The 15,868-nt window shown below is 41.8% G+C and overlaps 2 protein-coding genes across 3 annotated transcripts in view; one reads left to right on the forward strand and one right to left on the reverse strand.

The window, feature by feature from the left end:
- The window catches only part of MRPL48 (mitochondrial ribosomal protein L48), a 99,431-nt gene extending 93,797 nt beyond the window's left edge, over positions 1-5,634 (reverse strand). Inside the window, exon 1 of the mRNA XM_049889852.1 lies at positions 5,457-5,634. Within this exon, the coding sequence (XP_049745809.1) occupies positions 5,457-5,634 (178 nt within the window). The remainder of the gene's footprint in view (positions 1-5,456) is intronic.
- Positions 5,635-5,831: 197 nt separating this feature from the next.
- Positions 5,832-15,868, forward strand: part of RAB6A (RAB6A, member RAS oncogene family) — a 67,118-nt gene continuing 57,081 nt past the window's right edge. The window contains exon 1 of one of the 2 annotated variants that reach the window (XM_049889862.1): positions 5,832-6,440. In XM_049889862.1, the coding sequence (XP_049745819.1) occupies positions 6,371-6,440 (70 nt within the window). In that variant the 5' untranslated portion in view covers positions 5,832-6,370. The remainder of the gene's footprint in view (positions 6,441-15,868) is intronic. The other variant, XM_049889861.1, reaches the window with a different exon arrangement.

Raw genomic sequence — 15,868 nt, forward strand, 5'->3', positions numbered from 1 at the left:
TTGAAGATATATAACTACTGTAATGATTTTTATATCTTTAAGTTTTTATATAAATGAAGTCTTAGTCACTTCGTGTTATTCAAAAATCTGAAGAAATGTTCATGGAAAGATAGTTTCTCTTGGCATCTTAGGCAAATTACAATTTGGCTGCACAGTCTGTTGGTATTTCAGTGCAAACAGTGTTGGTCTCACTTTTCTGTCCTAAGATGCTCTGTTCTTTAAATAAACAGCAATAGAAGGAGTTGTTCTCTTCTACTCTGAGAGTGATTATCTCTTAGTAGCAGGTGGAGTGATTCATTCTCCTGTACTTCTTAGAGGAGACTTTATTATTTGTGGGGGATAGAGTGTGGGGAGAGGAGAGCTTCATCAATATGTCAAGTATTACACATTTTGGACTAGCAAAAAAAGAAGCAACTTCTTCCCCCATGCAATTTCAAAGCCTGGAAGTAACACCCCACCTATATCACTTTGAGAAAGCACATTGTTCATAACAGGGACCATGATTCATATGAACTGAACAAAATGGGATTATCAAAAATAGATGCTGTAGATCAATCTGTAGCAAAAATATCTTCTGATTTAGCTTGTGAGTTGGTTATAATCACAGATAGGATCATTCTGCTGGAGTTCTATCACCTTCTCTTCCACTTTCATCAAATAACCTTTATTCTTTTCCCATGCCACATACTTGTAGGTCAAGGTATTTAGAAAACAGGTGTTGACATGAGACCCTTCTACCACCATTTTGTGTGTGTGTGTGTGGTACTTTTAAAAAGAGATGTTCTTAAATATATTTTGTGTTAATTGGTGCTCATTTAATTGGTCACCTTGAATTTTGAACATTTGTCATTTTTATGCTTTGTATATTGACCCACCATTATTTTTAGCAACAATGATTATAATAACCTGCAGAGTAGGTTAGAAGGACTCTGTATTTGATGGAATTTGAACTCCTGCCAGAGTTATTATTTGTTTCAAATATGAGCACTATGATTTCAGTCCTTTTACCTGGATAGTTTTTCTCCCTCTATTGATTTCCTGCCTCTCCAACAGTAATAAATCCTTTTTAGGGGGTAGTAAACAGAAAAAGGCAGTTCAAGTCTTATAACTATTACTATATACACACACATACACACACACACACACACTACTGAGTGTCTAATGCTCAAGGAACTGTGCAAGGCTTTTTAAGGGATTTAAAGATAAGAACATCAGATGCTTTCAGCTGCAAGTAACAATGACAAATACAAAGACATTTATATTATTAAAGACATCACAAAATATAAAGACATTTATTATTTCACCAAAAGAAATCCAGAGGAAGGCCAGTTCCAAGGTCACTGAAAAGCCCAATGATGCTTATTAGCTTTCTGCTTAGCCATCATCAGTGTGTTGGCTTTTATTCTCAGAATTAAGTAGTAATGTTCACAAGGTGGTTTACTTACCTGTAGGTATCACGTCCTTACATAACCACATCCTATGGCAGAGAAACGGCAGTTTTCCCTCGTGTATCTCATTTCACTGGAGAAGAAAATTTATCTCAGAATCCTCTAGCATATTTCCTTTGTCTCCAGTGGGTCAGATTGAGTCATCCGCCTATACCATAGCTGAAGACAAGCTGGAAAAGTATCTGTCATCTCTAGAATATATTGTGGAAGTGTGTTGTGTGTGTATGTGTGCTGTTGGGTAGGCAACTCATAGTGTCTGCCACCAGGAATAAGATGAAATCTCAGTCTTTCCTCAAGAAGTTTGGTTTCTTTCAAGGTGCAAAGGGTGCTATAATTAGGTTGTAATTCCTGTATGCTAGATTTCTGGGCACACTCAAGAGCTTCAAATTAGAGAACTCTTTTAAATTGATTAAAGAAAGTTGCTCTAGCTACTTTGAATTTGGAGCAGCCAAGGCTGTCCTCTCCTATTTTTCCCCAGTTTTTAGTAACTAGATCTGATCTGTAAATTTTTTCATAAGCAATGTTAAGAAACGAATTTACGTAACATGGTTTTGTGTGTTCTTTCTCCAAAATGCTGTCATCTTCTATCTTTACATGCCCAAATCCCATTATCCTATAAAGATAGCTAAACATAATTCCTCTGATTTACTCAGCAAATATCTGTAGCATAGTTATTATATCAAAAAGCACCATTCAAGTGTTAGGGATACAATACTTGAGTTCTGACATCATGGAGCTTAGAGTCAGGTGGGGAAAACATAATTAAAAACAACAAGTGGTGGGGAAGAACAGGGTACAATGGGAAGACAGGCAGCAACACTTAAACTGTTGATGTGGGTGGCGACAGACTGGAAATGTCCTTGAAGGCTTCTTATGACACCTGAAGGATGAGTAAGAACTGGGGAAAAGAAAGGAGGGCATAAGCATTCAAGGTAAAGAGAAGTGAGTGTAGGAAATCATAGAGGTGAAAGTGGCCTTGAAAAGGGCCTTTGTAACTCCTTCTTTTTCCAAGCAATTTCTCCTTTTGCTGAACTCCACAGCACTTATCATGCAATATTCAGATCATAAAATCTATGAAGACAAAACACGTGACTTACACAGAGAAGGTACCTGATAAATACAAGTGCACCTTCAGAGAATGAGGTTGTGTGTGTGCCAACGGAAAATATCAGCTTGAAACATTAAAACATTCGTGGTAAGTGGTGGATTATACCACACTTTCTTCAAAATGATAGGGAATAGCATCACCTGTTTAGGTGACTACAGGGGCCAACGCAGCATGGAGAAATTGATTCATAAAGTTCTGGCAGAAGTACAAAGTAGTTATTGTTCCAATTCTCAGATGTTACTTTAAAGGCTATTTCAGGAAATGTATTGAAAACTTGGTACCCGTCAGAAAGAAAAAATTGCCACTCACTTTTGCTTGCAAGAGCTTTTAAAATATCTCTTGGTATTGGCTGCCCTTTGTGCATGCCAGGGTTCTGGGTTACTGGTGGGAGGGCCCTACCAGACCTGATGAACTACTTTTAAAATCAAATAGTTAAATAATCAAATGTCCAAGTCATGACTCAGGTTTTTACCATTTCATTTTAGATTCATGTGCCAAAATCCTGTCACTTGGCTAAGGGAACCAAAAGTGAGTAAATTTTTATAGAAAGGAGATTTGTGGTTATAGCTATTGTCCTGATAGGCCAGAACAGATGACATTTTAAGAACTTCAGTTCCTCCCCTTAATTTATTGTAGGTCAGTGATTCATCCCTGGGCTTGAAAAGGTGCTTATTTAACCCTGCCATTTCTATAAGCTAAGTAAATAATAACACCTGAATAATGAAAATATGTATATAAATTGGGAAACCCTGGTGGCATAGTGGTTAAGTGCTACGGCTGCTAACCAAGAGGTTGGCAGTTCGAATCCGCCAGGTGCTCCTTGGAAACTCTATCAGACAGTTCTACTCTATCCTATAGGGTCACTATGAGTCGGAATCGACTCGACGGCAGTGGGTTTTTGGTTTTTTGGGTATATAAATTTGTTTTGTGAACGTAAGACACAATGTACAAATGTTTAAGGACATATTTTTTGTTAACTTGGAAAGTTTATTTTTATTGTGATTTAAGTGAAAGTTTACAAATCAAGTCAGTCTCTCATATAAAACCTTATATACACTTTGCTACTCCTAGTTGTTGTCCCCCTAATGAGACAGCACACTCCTTCTCTCCATCCTGTGTTTCCGTGTCCATTCAGCCAGCTTCTGTCCCCTCTTGGCCTTCACATCTCCCCTCCAGACAGGAGCTGCACGTAGTGTCATATGACTACTTGATCAAAGAAGCTCACTCCTCACCAGTATCATTTTCTGTCTTATAGTCCAATCCCTGTCCGCTGAAGAGTTGGCTTTGGGAATGGTTCCTGTCTAACAGAAGGTCTGGGGACGATGATCTCCAGGGTCTTTCTAGTCTCAGTCAGACCATTAAGTCTGGTGTTTATACAAGAATTTCAGGTCTGCATCCCACTGCTCTCCTGTTCCTTCAGGGATTCTCTGTTGTGTTCCCTGTCATGGCAGTCATCAGTCGTAGCCAGGCACCATCTAGTTCTTCTGGTCTCAGGGTGATGTAGTCTCTGATTTTTGCGGCCCATTTTGACTCCTGGAAAGTATTTTTTATGCCAGTTTTTAAAAATGCCCTCTTCAAAGGCAGGAATTACTTTTTGGACCTGTTTTGCTGCATGGTGTAGGTGTGGCTGAAGTTGTGGGGTTGTCAAATTTTGTAATTTGGTGGTTTTTAACCTTTTATTTATCTTTTATGAAGAGACTATTTTTCAGAATCCTTTCAGATCTACAGAAAAATTGAGCAGATAGTACAGAGTTCCCATATGCCCCTCTCACACAGTTTCCTCTATTATTAGCATTTTACATTCTGATGGTACATTTGTTACAATTAATGAACTGATATTTATATATTGTTACTAACTAAAGTCCACACTTTATCCGTATTTCCTTAGTTTTTGTCCAATGTCCTTTTTCTGTTCCAGGATTCCATCCAGGATACCACATTAGTTGTCATGTCTCCTTAAGCGCCTCTTGACTGTGGCATTAATCTTTTACCTTTTGGATCACCTACTTGGTTGAAAATCTGATGAAAGCTATGGACTCTCTTCACAGTGAAACGCACATGTTTTAGATGGGTAATTTAAAGGAGGAAACGCTGGTGGCCTAATGGTTAAGGGCAATGGCTAACCAAAAACTCTGCAGTTCGAATCCACCAGGCGCTGCTTGGAAACTCTATGGGGCAGTTCTACTCTGCCCTATAGGGTCACTATGAGTCGGAATAGACTCGATGGCAACGGGTTAATGGGTTTAATTTAAGGGAAGTCTTCTCGCCAATTCAGAAGGCCTGCTTTAGGAGGAAAGGGAGAGCTTTAAAACATCCCCTTGCCCAGATATGGGCTCCAGCTCAGGCTCCGCCCCTAACGTTGACTGACTTTCTGCAAAGCTGTTCTCCTATGACGGTCTCAGTTTCACCACCTGTGAAATCAGGGGTTTGGTTTACATGAAGTCTTTTCTACCTTGGCGGAAGGTGGGCGTTACCCCTAGAGTTGTCAACGTGTGAGAAACAAGGGCTGGTAACAGAAAACCAAGCCAGGTCAGGCCAGGGAGTGGGTGGGCTAATCAATAAGCAGGCTGCAGCGCTTCAGTGGGGGAAAATAAGAAAACCTGGATTTCAAACCTGTCTGTGGGGATTTTTTAAAATTCATTTTCCTCCTTCTGGGCTTCAGTTTCCTCATCCGCAAATTGTGGAAGTTCTGCTACTGGCAGTTACGAAACCCCCCTGCGAGCAACGAGGGATGATGTACCTAGTAAGATGCCGTGCGGGGAATGATGATGAGAAAAAAGATGCAGAAGGGTGCAGGGCTAAATGGCAGATTTGAGGAAGGTGAGGGAGAGCTGAGGGCTCAAAAAAGAGGCACCTAAAGCTCCCCGAACCCACCCGCACATTGCTAGGGTCATTTCTACCTCTGCCCCGGCCTCGCCTCCGCCTCGCCTCGCCTTCCCTCCACTGAGGCTGCGACGCGCCACACTTCATATGGCCGCCGCGGCGCGATCCTTTCCATGGCACGAGGGCCGCGCCCACTCTTGCGCCGCCAGCTCCCTCCCGCTTCTGCCTGCCATGGGTCTGTTCTAACTGGCTCATCACGTAAGAGACGTAAGGGCCCCAAATCCCACCCCCTTATTTTCCGCTGGCTCCGCCCCAACTCCGCCTTCCTTCTCCCGATGGGCGTGGCAATCGAACCCTCCCTCGTCTCGCTGCTCATGGAGAAGCAGGGAGATCCGGCGAACCAGGAAGGCGCTGGCTGTGGCGCGCACGCGCACGCACGCACGCACGCACTCACGCACGCCGGCTGCCGAAGGGGTGGCAGGCTCGCGCCCGGGCTCGCCCCGCGCCGCGCCAGAGGCTCGCGCACTCAGCAGGTTGGGCTGCGGCGGCGGCGGAGGCGGAGGCGGCGGCGGCAGCGGCAGCTGGGGAGCTGAGGCGCTGCGTTTGAGCGGTCCCAGGCGCGTCTGCGGCTCCGGGTCCGTCACCCTCCGCCTCTTTCATCCCAGTCTTCGTGCCGGGTGCCGCGGCTGACAAGGGCGCTAACCTTGGGAACCCCGAGCACACCGGTGACTGCTTCCGACACCGCCCTCCTTCCCCTTCCAGCCGCGGGCCTCTCTAGGTGCTAGGCGACTCTGTGGGGAGGCGGCGGCGACGGCTCCGTGGCGTTCTGTTGAGGAGTCCTCACGTCCAGCCTTGCTTCTCCGCCGGGCCCTGCAGGGGCCGAGAGAGCGCGGCTTCTGCCCTTCCTCTCGCCTTTTTCGTCTGTCGGTTGGAGCAGCGTCGGCGCGGGAGGTCTCTGGACTGAGGCGGCGGTAGCTCCTCCGGCTCCATCATGTCCGCGGGCGGAGACTTCGGGAATCCGCTGAGGAAATTCAAGCTGGTGTTCCTGGGGGAGCAGAGCGGTGAGTGCGCGGCTCCCCCACTCCTGGCAGCTGGCCGCGGCTTCGCCGCACCGCCCCCAGTGCGGCCCTTCCGTCCGCGGAGGCTGCCTGCCGGCCTCGCGTTCGTGCTCCCTTCCACCCCCAGCCCTTCCCAGCGTTCGCCGACCCTGCCTTGCCCCCGGCTTCTCCTCGTCCTCATCCGTCGCTCGGCTTTTTACTCTTTATCTCCTGGCCCTTCGCTCCCCGACTCGGCCGCCTCCTTTCGCCGCAGCCCTTCCCTCTCTTCCCGATCTGCCCTCCCCAGTCCTCACCCCGCCCAGCCCCTGCCTCCTGTCTGTCCCTTTCTTCCTCCAGTCTCCGTCGTCTTCTCAACCCCAGCCCCCTTTCTTGAACCGCACCCGTAATTCCATGCTCTTTGCCCAGTTCATTTGCTCTGCAAGGCCTACCCCGAAAAGCCACACTACGGGGAACAGGCCCTTTGCAACCTTGGGCAAGGAGGGTGGGATCTGGGCGTTGTTTTCCCCAGGGGCTTGGCTCTGGGAAGTGCGGATCCTATAGAAGGTGGGAAATGGTGGTCGGAGAAAATTCTTGGATGGTTCTCACTTCCGTGGGGAATTAGTTTGGGTTATGGTAGATATCTGAATTGGAGGCGACTTGAAAATGGGGTGGCGGCGGTGGTGCGATTTTTGCCCCCCTTGGGTTGAGCTGTGGCTTGTCGGAAACCCCCATTTTCTTCTCTGACTTTCATCACTGACAATTCTTTTGGTAGTGTTGATGCTTTTCAGATCTCTGCCAGACGCTATGTCATGATCATTTTACTTGGAATTTTTTACCTCTCACCTCCCCTCTTTCTCGTTTCATCCTAAAGCGGTGACTGATTCTCATGGTGGTGCAGGCAGGAATTACTGGAAAACTATTAATTGTTCATTTCCTTTTCAGTATTTTCCGATTATATATTTAGGATTTCTGAGAGAAGAGGCTTGAGAGTAACGAGCATCTTTGTTTTGTAGGATTTCCTTTGGGGTTAGGGAGGAATGGAGTACGGTAGTAATAGATTCATCATCTAGTTATCGAAAGTAGATTTACATATGTTACATCGTTTTGGCTAAGTGACTCTTATGCTTGACATTTCATACTATCTGATGAGTGAAAATGTAATGTCATTTACCTGGTCAGGTTTCTGTTGTCACTACTGTATTTTGTATTAGATACAAGAACCTAATTTAGTGATGGTTGTCTCTAAAATTTCTTCTTGTAGTAATTCCAGTTTTGTGCTGTATTATGCCGACTTGACACTCGGCAATTAAGAGATTATCACCCTCATTTGTTTTTCTCACACGTTTCCTGACCATCTTTAAAAATTCAGACGTTGAGAGATTAGTTTCCCCAAATTATGTGTCATTGGGTACCTATTAGATGTCTTAGGTGAGGTTGTAGAAAACGTTAGTTATTTGTTTTGACTGGAAGGCAGGTACTGATGTAGATTCAGAGCTTTTATTAATACTTTGAACTATCTATACTAAGTTGTATGGCATTAGAGTAGGTTGACACTAGTTGCAAAATTGCCTCCAGTTGGACCTGAGCAATCAGTTTTCTCCTTTCACATATAGATGGTCTTTTTCCCCCTTACCAAGGAAAAATATAGCCTCTTTGCTTACGAGTTTTCCTGAAGCAAGTTGAAGCTTGCTTCTCTAGGTGAGTAACTTGATAGAACCTGTGGGGTTGATCCTGGTCTAGCCATTTTATGTCAGTTTCAGGACAGACCATACATAAAAGATAGCCTATAGGTCATTATTGATGAATTAGATCTAAAGTGCTTACTGTGCACTCTGGGGATGTTATTGTCTGCCTTATGTTATGATGCAGAGCTATTTAGTTTGCATGAAAAGCCCATTAATCTCTCATCCTAGGAAGATTTTAGTGTGAATAGAGATCTTACATATCAGCAGGTTTCCGGAGAAATTATGTTCTAATTTATAGTGCAGAGTTTTATGGCTTCTCTTTTCTTTCTTTAAACCTTTAATAACTTTTTCTCCCAAGTAATTCCTAAAGCCATCTTAGATTTTTTTTTTTAATAGACTTTTTTAGAACAGTTTTAGATTTACAGAAAAATTGAAAAGATAGTACAGAGGGTTCTTATGTCCTGCACCCAGTTTCCGCTATTGTTAACATCTTACTTTATTATGGTACAGTTGGTAAAATAATGAACCAATATTAACGTTATTAGTAACTAAAATCCATGGTTTATTTAGATTTCCTTAGTTTTTGCCTAATGTCCTTTTCCTGTTCCAGGATTTCATCCAGGATACTACAGAACATTTAGCTGTTCTAGGATTGTGTTTACATGCTTTTTACACTGTGAAATTGTGAAGTTGATTTTCTTTTGAGGCTATTATATAGTTAAGTAATGCCATTCTTCTGTAGCTTTGACAATGAAAGAGTGATCTCTGTTTTCATGGGCAACGTCTGTAGTTTTCTTATGCATTAGCAAAGATATGTAGAATCCGTGCCATTTGATGTCACTCTTCATGAATTATTTATTTTTAGGTCTGTTAGAATTCCACAATTCAGCTTTCAAAAACTATAATCTATGGCAAAGCCTTGTTTGTTTCCCTAATAGCATTTACCACATTTATAATTATTTATTTTCCACCATAGAATGCAAGTCCCACGATGATAAAAAACTGTTACCTTTCTTGTTCTTTGTATCCCACAGTTCCTAGCATAGTGCCAGGCTGACAGTAGATGCTCAGAAATATTTGTTGAATGAATGATGATGAAATTTTGCAGTAATCAAGGCTAATATATTAGTAACCTTTATTACTCTTTGCTGTGGGGAAGACTTTCGCAATTTTTTCCTTACGCAATTATTGGTTTAACGTTTTATACTTGTGTTGTTTGATCGTGTACAAGGATACTCTAGATGCTGGCGGGTGGTGGAGCGTGTGTTGAGACCTGATCCAATAATTTATAGGCCTAACCACTTGCCTTAAGAAAAAAGAAAAGGGGGGAAAAAAAAAGATTGACCTGGGTTTTTTTTTTTTTAATTTGAGTAAAATTTTGCTTTGTTTAAGCTATTGCTAAAATATTTGCTGTTAACATAGCACATAAAAGTTTGTTAAATGATATTAAAGACATGTTTGTGGAACTGACTTGGAGTTAGACTGTATTTATTTGGCTTATCAAAAATTTAAGGTACTGTGCTCTATAATGAAGATTAATTGAGTTAATGACATACCAGCCTTGATAATCTTCTTGTAGACTCTTATGGTTTCTTTATAAGTGGTTTAATAAAGGAATGTTGAAGTATACAATTTGAATCTGAAATTTACTTGAGCTTCTTTTGTTACTACCTCTGGCTGTTGTCTTGAAATGCAGGGGCACTTTTGGGAATTCCATTCATAGTTTACAGTAGAAAATTTTGCTACACACAAACGTCATGGGTTAGAAATTAGGAAATGTAATAGCAGGAGAAACATAAAATGTCTGGCGTTTTTTCACTTTATGTTGCTTTTTTAGTCAATTTTACATCAGTCTTTTTTTAATTGCATTGTGCTAGGTAGGGAAAAGTGTCTTACTATCAGAGACACGGAAGTACTGACTAGTTTGTATTGACTGGGTTAGCCATTCTTAGAGTTTTCCTTCTCAAGACCCCTTTATTCTCTTACAATTATTGAGGACCCTGAAGAGTTCTGTTTATGTGTATCAATATTTACTGTATTAAAAATTAACTGAGAAAATTTAAAAATATTTAATTCATTTAGATATAATAGTAATAAATTCATTACATGTTAACATAATAATTTTATGAAAAAGAACTGTTTTCCAAATAAAAATTTAGTGAGACATTGTTTTCCATATTTGCAAATCTCTTTAATGTTTAACTTAATAAAGACAGCCGGATTCTTGTAGCTACTTCAGCATTCAGTCTGTTGTGCTATCTCCACAATACGTTCATGAGAGAATGAGAGTGAAAAAGCCAAATGACGTTTTAATATTATAAAAATGATTTTGACTTTGTGTACCGCTGAAGGGTCTTGGGATTCTCCAGGGGTCTGTGGACCACACTTGAAGAATTGCTGGTATCAAGCCACTTGCATCCTCTTTTAGTCTCATGTTGCAAGTTACAACACTCAAGGGAAATGTTTGCCATATCTTGTTTTTGAAGCCTTAAAACTAGAGCTAATGATTAAGAGCGTAAAGTCTAGGTTTCGTATTTTTAGCGCCGACCAGTGACGTTGGGCAAATTACTTAACCTCTCTTTAGTCTTCAGGTTTCCTATCTATAAAATTAAAATAATACTAGTACCTATCATACAGAGTTATTGTGAAGATTAAATTAGTTAATAAATATAAAGTATTTAGAATAGTGTGTAGCATATGGGAAGTGCTCAGTAAATATTTTAACTTAACAAATGTTTATTGAAAACTACTAACATGCCAAGTGGTTTGGTAGAGCCTACTCTGAAGGAACTTACATTTCATCCCAGAAGAAATACATAATACTTAATATAGTAGGATGATGCTGAATATACCATGGACTGCCAGAAGAATGAACAAATCTGCCTTGGAAGAAGTATAGCCAGAATACTCCTTAGAAGCAAGGATGGTGAGATTTTGTCTCATGTACTTTGAACATGTTATCAGGAGGGACTAGCCCCTGGAGAAGGACGTCATGCTTGGTAGAGGGTCAGCAAAAAAGACCCTCAATGAGATGAGTTGACACAGTGGCTGCAACAGTGGACTTAAGCATAACAATGATTGTGAGGATGGTACAGGACCAGGCAGTGCTTTGTTCTGTTGTACATAGGGTTGCTGTGAGTCGGACCCGACTCAACAGCACCTAACAACAACAGTATAGTATGATGAGTGCAGCTGCTTTTAAAAGTGGAGTTAAAAGAGGGGTGACAGACAATGCGTAGTTTCAAGGAAGGCACATAAATGTATCTAGTAGTTCAAGCATCTTTTAGTTGAAATTCTTGAATTAGAGCATTCTAAAGTTGGAGGACACTTTGAGAGATCATCTAATCCAGGTCTCTTAGAACTTTAAACTGGACCGCTCTTAGTTACCATATCCTATTCTTAAGAAAAGCAAATTTTGCAATTTTAATATCAAGCTTCTCTGTTCTGGATTTCTTAAATCTATGCTCATGCTATATAGTTAAGCTTTTCTTCTTAAAAAAAAAAAAAAAGGAGGCAATATATTGTGATAAAGACAACTCTAGGGACAGTCAGCCTCTGGTTCTAATCCTGAGCCCAGTATTTACAGTGTGGTCGTGGAAAACTTATTTAACCTGTCTAAGCCTTTTTTTAAGCCTTAGCTCTTTTCATTTCTGACATGGAGATACGGGCAGTGTTGTTTTCCCCATTGTTTGAATATAGGTGTCATACATTTTAGTTAGATCATTATATAATCGTTACACTATTATTACTAGGTGAATGGTATTCACAGCTGTGCTGATTACTTGCACTTTCTTCTACAGTATTTTTATTTTCCTTTGTGGCACGAGTTGACTCGCTTTTTTCCTTTGTTTAATTTATATGAATACTACTGAATTATCTCCAGACTCCCAACAGTGTGAATCACCTTGCAGTATGTAAGAATGCACCAGGTTTTTGTCCAGTTTGACCTCCTTGGGACATCTCTCCTGAAGCCTTTTTTTAATTTAGACTAGTTAGTGCCACTGTCAACCTGGGATCTTCCTTTACCATCATTTTGAAGATTTTCTTTGCTTTTCTCTTTTGTTGGTTGGATCCCCTGTGTCTTAATTACTGTAATGCTGCTGTAACAGACATACCACAGATGAGTGGTTTTAACAAACAAAAATTTAGTTTCTCAGTTTAGGAGGCTAGAAGTCTGAATTCAGCGTGCGGGCTTTAGGGGAAGGCTTTCATTCTGCCACTTCTGGAGGAAGGTCCTTGTCTCTTTTGAGCTTCTGCTCCTGGGCCATCTTCATGTGGCTTGGCATCGCACTTCCCCCGTCTCTGCTTTCTTTAACCTCTTTTATTGATTTATTAAAATATTTTTTTGTTGTACTTTAAATGAAAGGTTTACAGAGCAAACTAGTTTCTTACTAGACAATTCATACACATATTGTTTTGTGACATTGATTCCAACCCCATGACATGTCAACACTCTCCCTTTCTCAACCTTGGGTTCCCCATTATTTGCTTCCTGCCCTCTCCTGTCTTCTCACCCTTGCCCCTGGGCTGGTGTGTCTATTTAGTCTTGTTTTGTTTTATGGGCCTGTCTAATCTTTGGCTGACAGGTAAACCTCAGGAGTGACTTCATTACTGAGCTATAAAAGTATCCAGGACCATATTCTTGGGGTTTCTCAAGTCTCTGTCAGACCAGTGAGTCTGGTGGTTTTTTTTTTTTTGATGAGTTAGAATTTTGTTCTATGTTTTTCTCCAGCTCTCTCCAGGACCCTCTATTGTGTTCTTTGTTATAGCAGTCAGTGGCGGTAGCCGGGCACCATCTAGTTGTACCGGACTCTGTCTGGTGGAGGCTCTGGTACTTGTGGTCCATTAGTCCTTTGGACAAATCTTACCCTTGTGTCTTTGGTTTTCTTCATTCTCCCATACTCCAGATGGAATGAGACCAGCGGAGTATCTTATATGGCTGCTCAGAGCTTTTAAGACCGCTGATGCTCCTCATCAAAGTAGAATGAATGTACAACATTTTGTTTGTGAGCTAGATGTTCCTCAAGACCATGTTGTTTAATTTATATCTCAAAAGAGATTGGTTCAAGACACACGCTACACTAGTCCTCATTAACCTAACAAGTACAACCCATTCACAAGTGGGATTATAACCACAAAGTAGGCATACCAAAACCTGTTGCCATGAGTGGATCCTGACTCATTGTGACCCTACAGGACAGTGTAGAACTGCTCCGTAGGGTTTTTAAGGCACGACTGGTGGATTTGTTCTGTTGACCTTTTAGTTAGCAGCCGAGCTCTTAACCACAGTACCACCCGGTCTCCATAAAGAAGGCATAGAGGTTAGAATTTACAACACATATTTTTATTTTGGGGGGACACAATTCAATCCATAACATTCCAACCTTTGCCCCCCCAAATTTATGTCCTTACCACATGCAAAACACATTCACCACATCAAATCATCCTGAAAGATTTAAAAATCTCATCTTCTGAAGCATTTAAATCAAATATGGTTAAGACTTTAGGCATATTCCATCCTGGGGTGAAATTCTTCTTCATCTGTGAACTGTGGAATCTAGAATGCAAGTTATCTGTTTCTAAAGTACAGTGGTAGAACAAACACAAGGTAGCCATTTCCATTACAAATGGGATTAATTGGAGAGAAAGGAGGGATAAAGGGTACCAAGCAAGTCCAAAACCCAGCAGAGCAATTTACATTAGTTCTCAAGGCTTGAAAATAATCCTCTGTTCTTTGGAACCATCTGGACAATGACCCTGCCCTCTAGACTCTGGGTATTAGCCAGGCCCTCTGGATTCTGGCTGGAGGTCTTTTGGCCCTGTGCTTCAGCACCATCTTCCAGGCCCACTGGGATGGCAACTTTCCTCCCTCAGCTTTAGATGGCCCCATTTTCTTAGTCCATCTGAGTGGTAACCCTACCCCCATGGCCCTGGCAGGCCCTGTTTTTCTGCCTCTTGGGCATGGCAGCTGTGCCTGCTCAGCTTTGGGTGGCGGCGCCATACCCCTGACACTTGTGAACAGCAGTCCCACACTCTGGAACTGAGTTGGTGAAGATCTGACTCTTTGAAACCTAGAAGGCTGTGGTCCCACCCTTTGAGATCCAGGAGTCTGTGGCCCCGCCCTTTGAAACTGAGAAAGTGTTTCTTCTCATGCTCCTTTCAACAGTTCTGCTGATCTCTGAGCTGCTCCAGGGATGATCATTTTCTTTTCTTGGAGGACATCAGGTGTAGCTCCTTTGGCCTGATTCCTGCCTGTAGAATTCCAAGAGGCAGGCAGCATTCTTTCCTTTCATTCTTTCTCTGTCTCCTTCAGTGTAAACTGTTGGGTTTTCTGCTCTGGTAGTTGGTTAGGTCCATCAGTCACAGGCTTAATCTTTTAAATAAAAGATTGTGTAGCCAAATCCTTGGTGAACATTCTAGGACACGTGTCCTTATTTTGTACAACAGTATTTTTCCAAATCTTTAAGTTCTTTATTTTTTTCTGTACAGTTCATTTTTAAGTCCATCTCTTTCCTTTCACACCTTATAAGAGGCAGAGAGAAACCACATGGCCCCTTTAAGATGTTTCTTAGAAATCCGCTCAGCCACATATTCAAGTTCATCACTTGTAAGTTCTTTGCCACTGTATGAAAAGCATCGATCGTCCTTCCTCCATTGTCTGATCACATGTTCATCATTCTGTTTTAAAGCCTCACCAGAAGCACCCTTAACGTCCACATTTCCAGCAACATTCTGTTGCAGGTGCCATATGTATTCTCTAAGACAGTAGAGACTTTCTCTATAGCTTTCTTCATTTCCTTCAGAGCCCTCACCAGAATTGCCTTTGACGTTCATAATTCCACCAAGAGTCTCTTCAAGGCAATCTGGGCTTTTACTATTAGGCACCTTAAAACTCTTCCAACCTCCACCTGTTACCCAATTCCAAAACCACTTCCACATTTTAGGTATGTGTTAGAGCAGCACCCCCACTTCTTGGTACCAAATTCTGTCTTAGTTATCTAGTGCAGCTGTAACAGAGATACCACAAATGGGTGGCTGTAACAAACAAATTTATTTTCTCACAGTTGAGGCTAGAAGTCCAAATTTAGGGTGCCGGCTCTAGGGGAAGGCTCTCTGTCTCTGTGGGCTCTGGAGGAGGGCCCTTGTCTGTTTTGAGCTTCTGCTCCTGGGTGACCTTCATGTGGCTTGGCATCTCTCTTCCCCCATCTCTGCTTCTTTTCGTTGCTTGTTGAATCTCTTTTATATCTCAGAAGAGATAGGTGTAGGACACATTGTATACTAATCATGTCTCATTAAGGTAACAAAGACACCCATTCCAAAATGGAATTATACCACAGGCATAGGGGCTAGGACTTACAACATGTATTTTGGGGGGGGGGACACAGTTCGATCCATAACACCCTGTTCCCTAGGTTCCATTTTTTTCTTATTTCTTGATTTACTCCTTATGTTCTCCAGTAGATAGCTTCCTGATAAAGGGACCATGAGGGCAAATTTTTTTGAGACCATGTGTGTATGAAATTTCATAAATCCTTTACACTGAATTCTAGGTTGGACATATTCTTCCTTCAGAAGTTTGAAGGCATTACTTTATTGTCTTGTAGATTCCAGTGTTGCCATTCTGACTCCTGGTCTTTTAAGCTACATAGCGATGTCTATTTTCATTTTATGTGTTAGGTAATAGGTGTAAGTCCTTTCAAACTGGAAACTCATGTTCTTTAGTTTCAGGAAGTTTTATTGAATTAGTACTGTGATAGCTCTCTGCTA

Source organism: Elephas maximus, chromosome 7 (assembly GCF_024166365.1).
Source record: "Elephas maximus indicus isolate mEleMax1 chromosome 7, mEleMax1 primary haplotype, whole genome shotgun sequence".
In the NCBI taxonomy this organism is placed as follows: Eukaryota; Metazoa; Chordata; class Mammalia; order Proboscidea; family Elephantidae; genus Elephas; species Elephas maximus.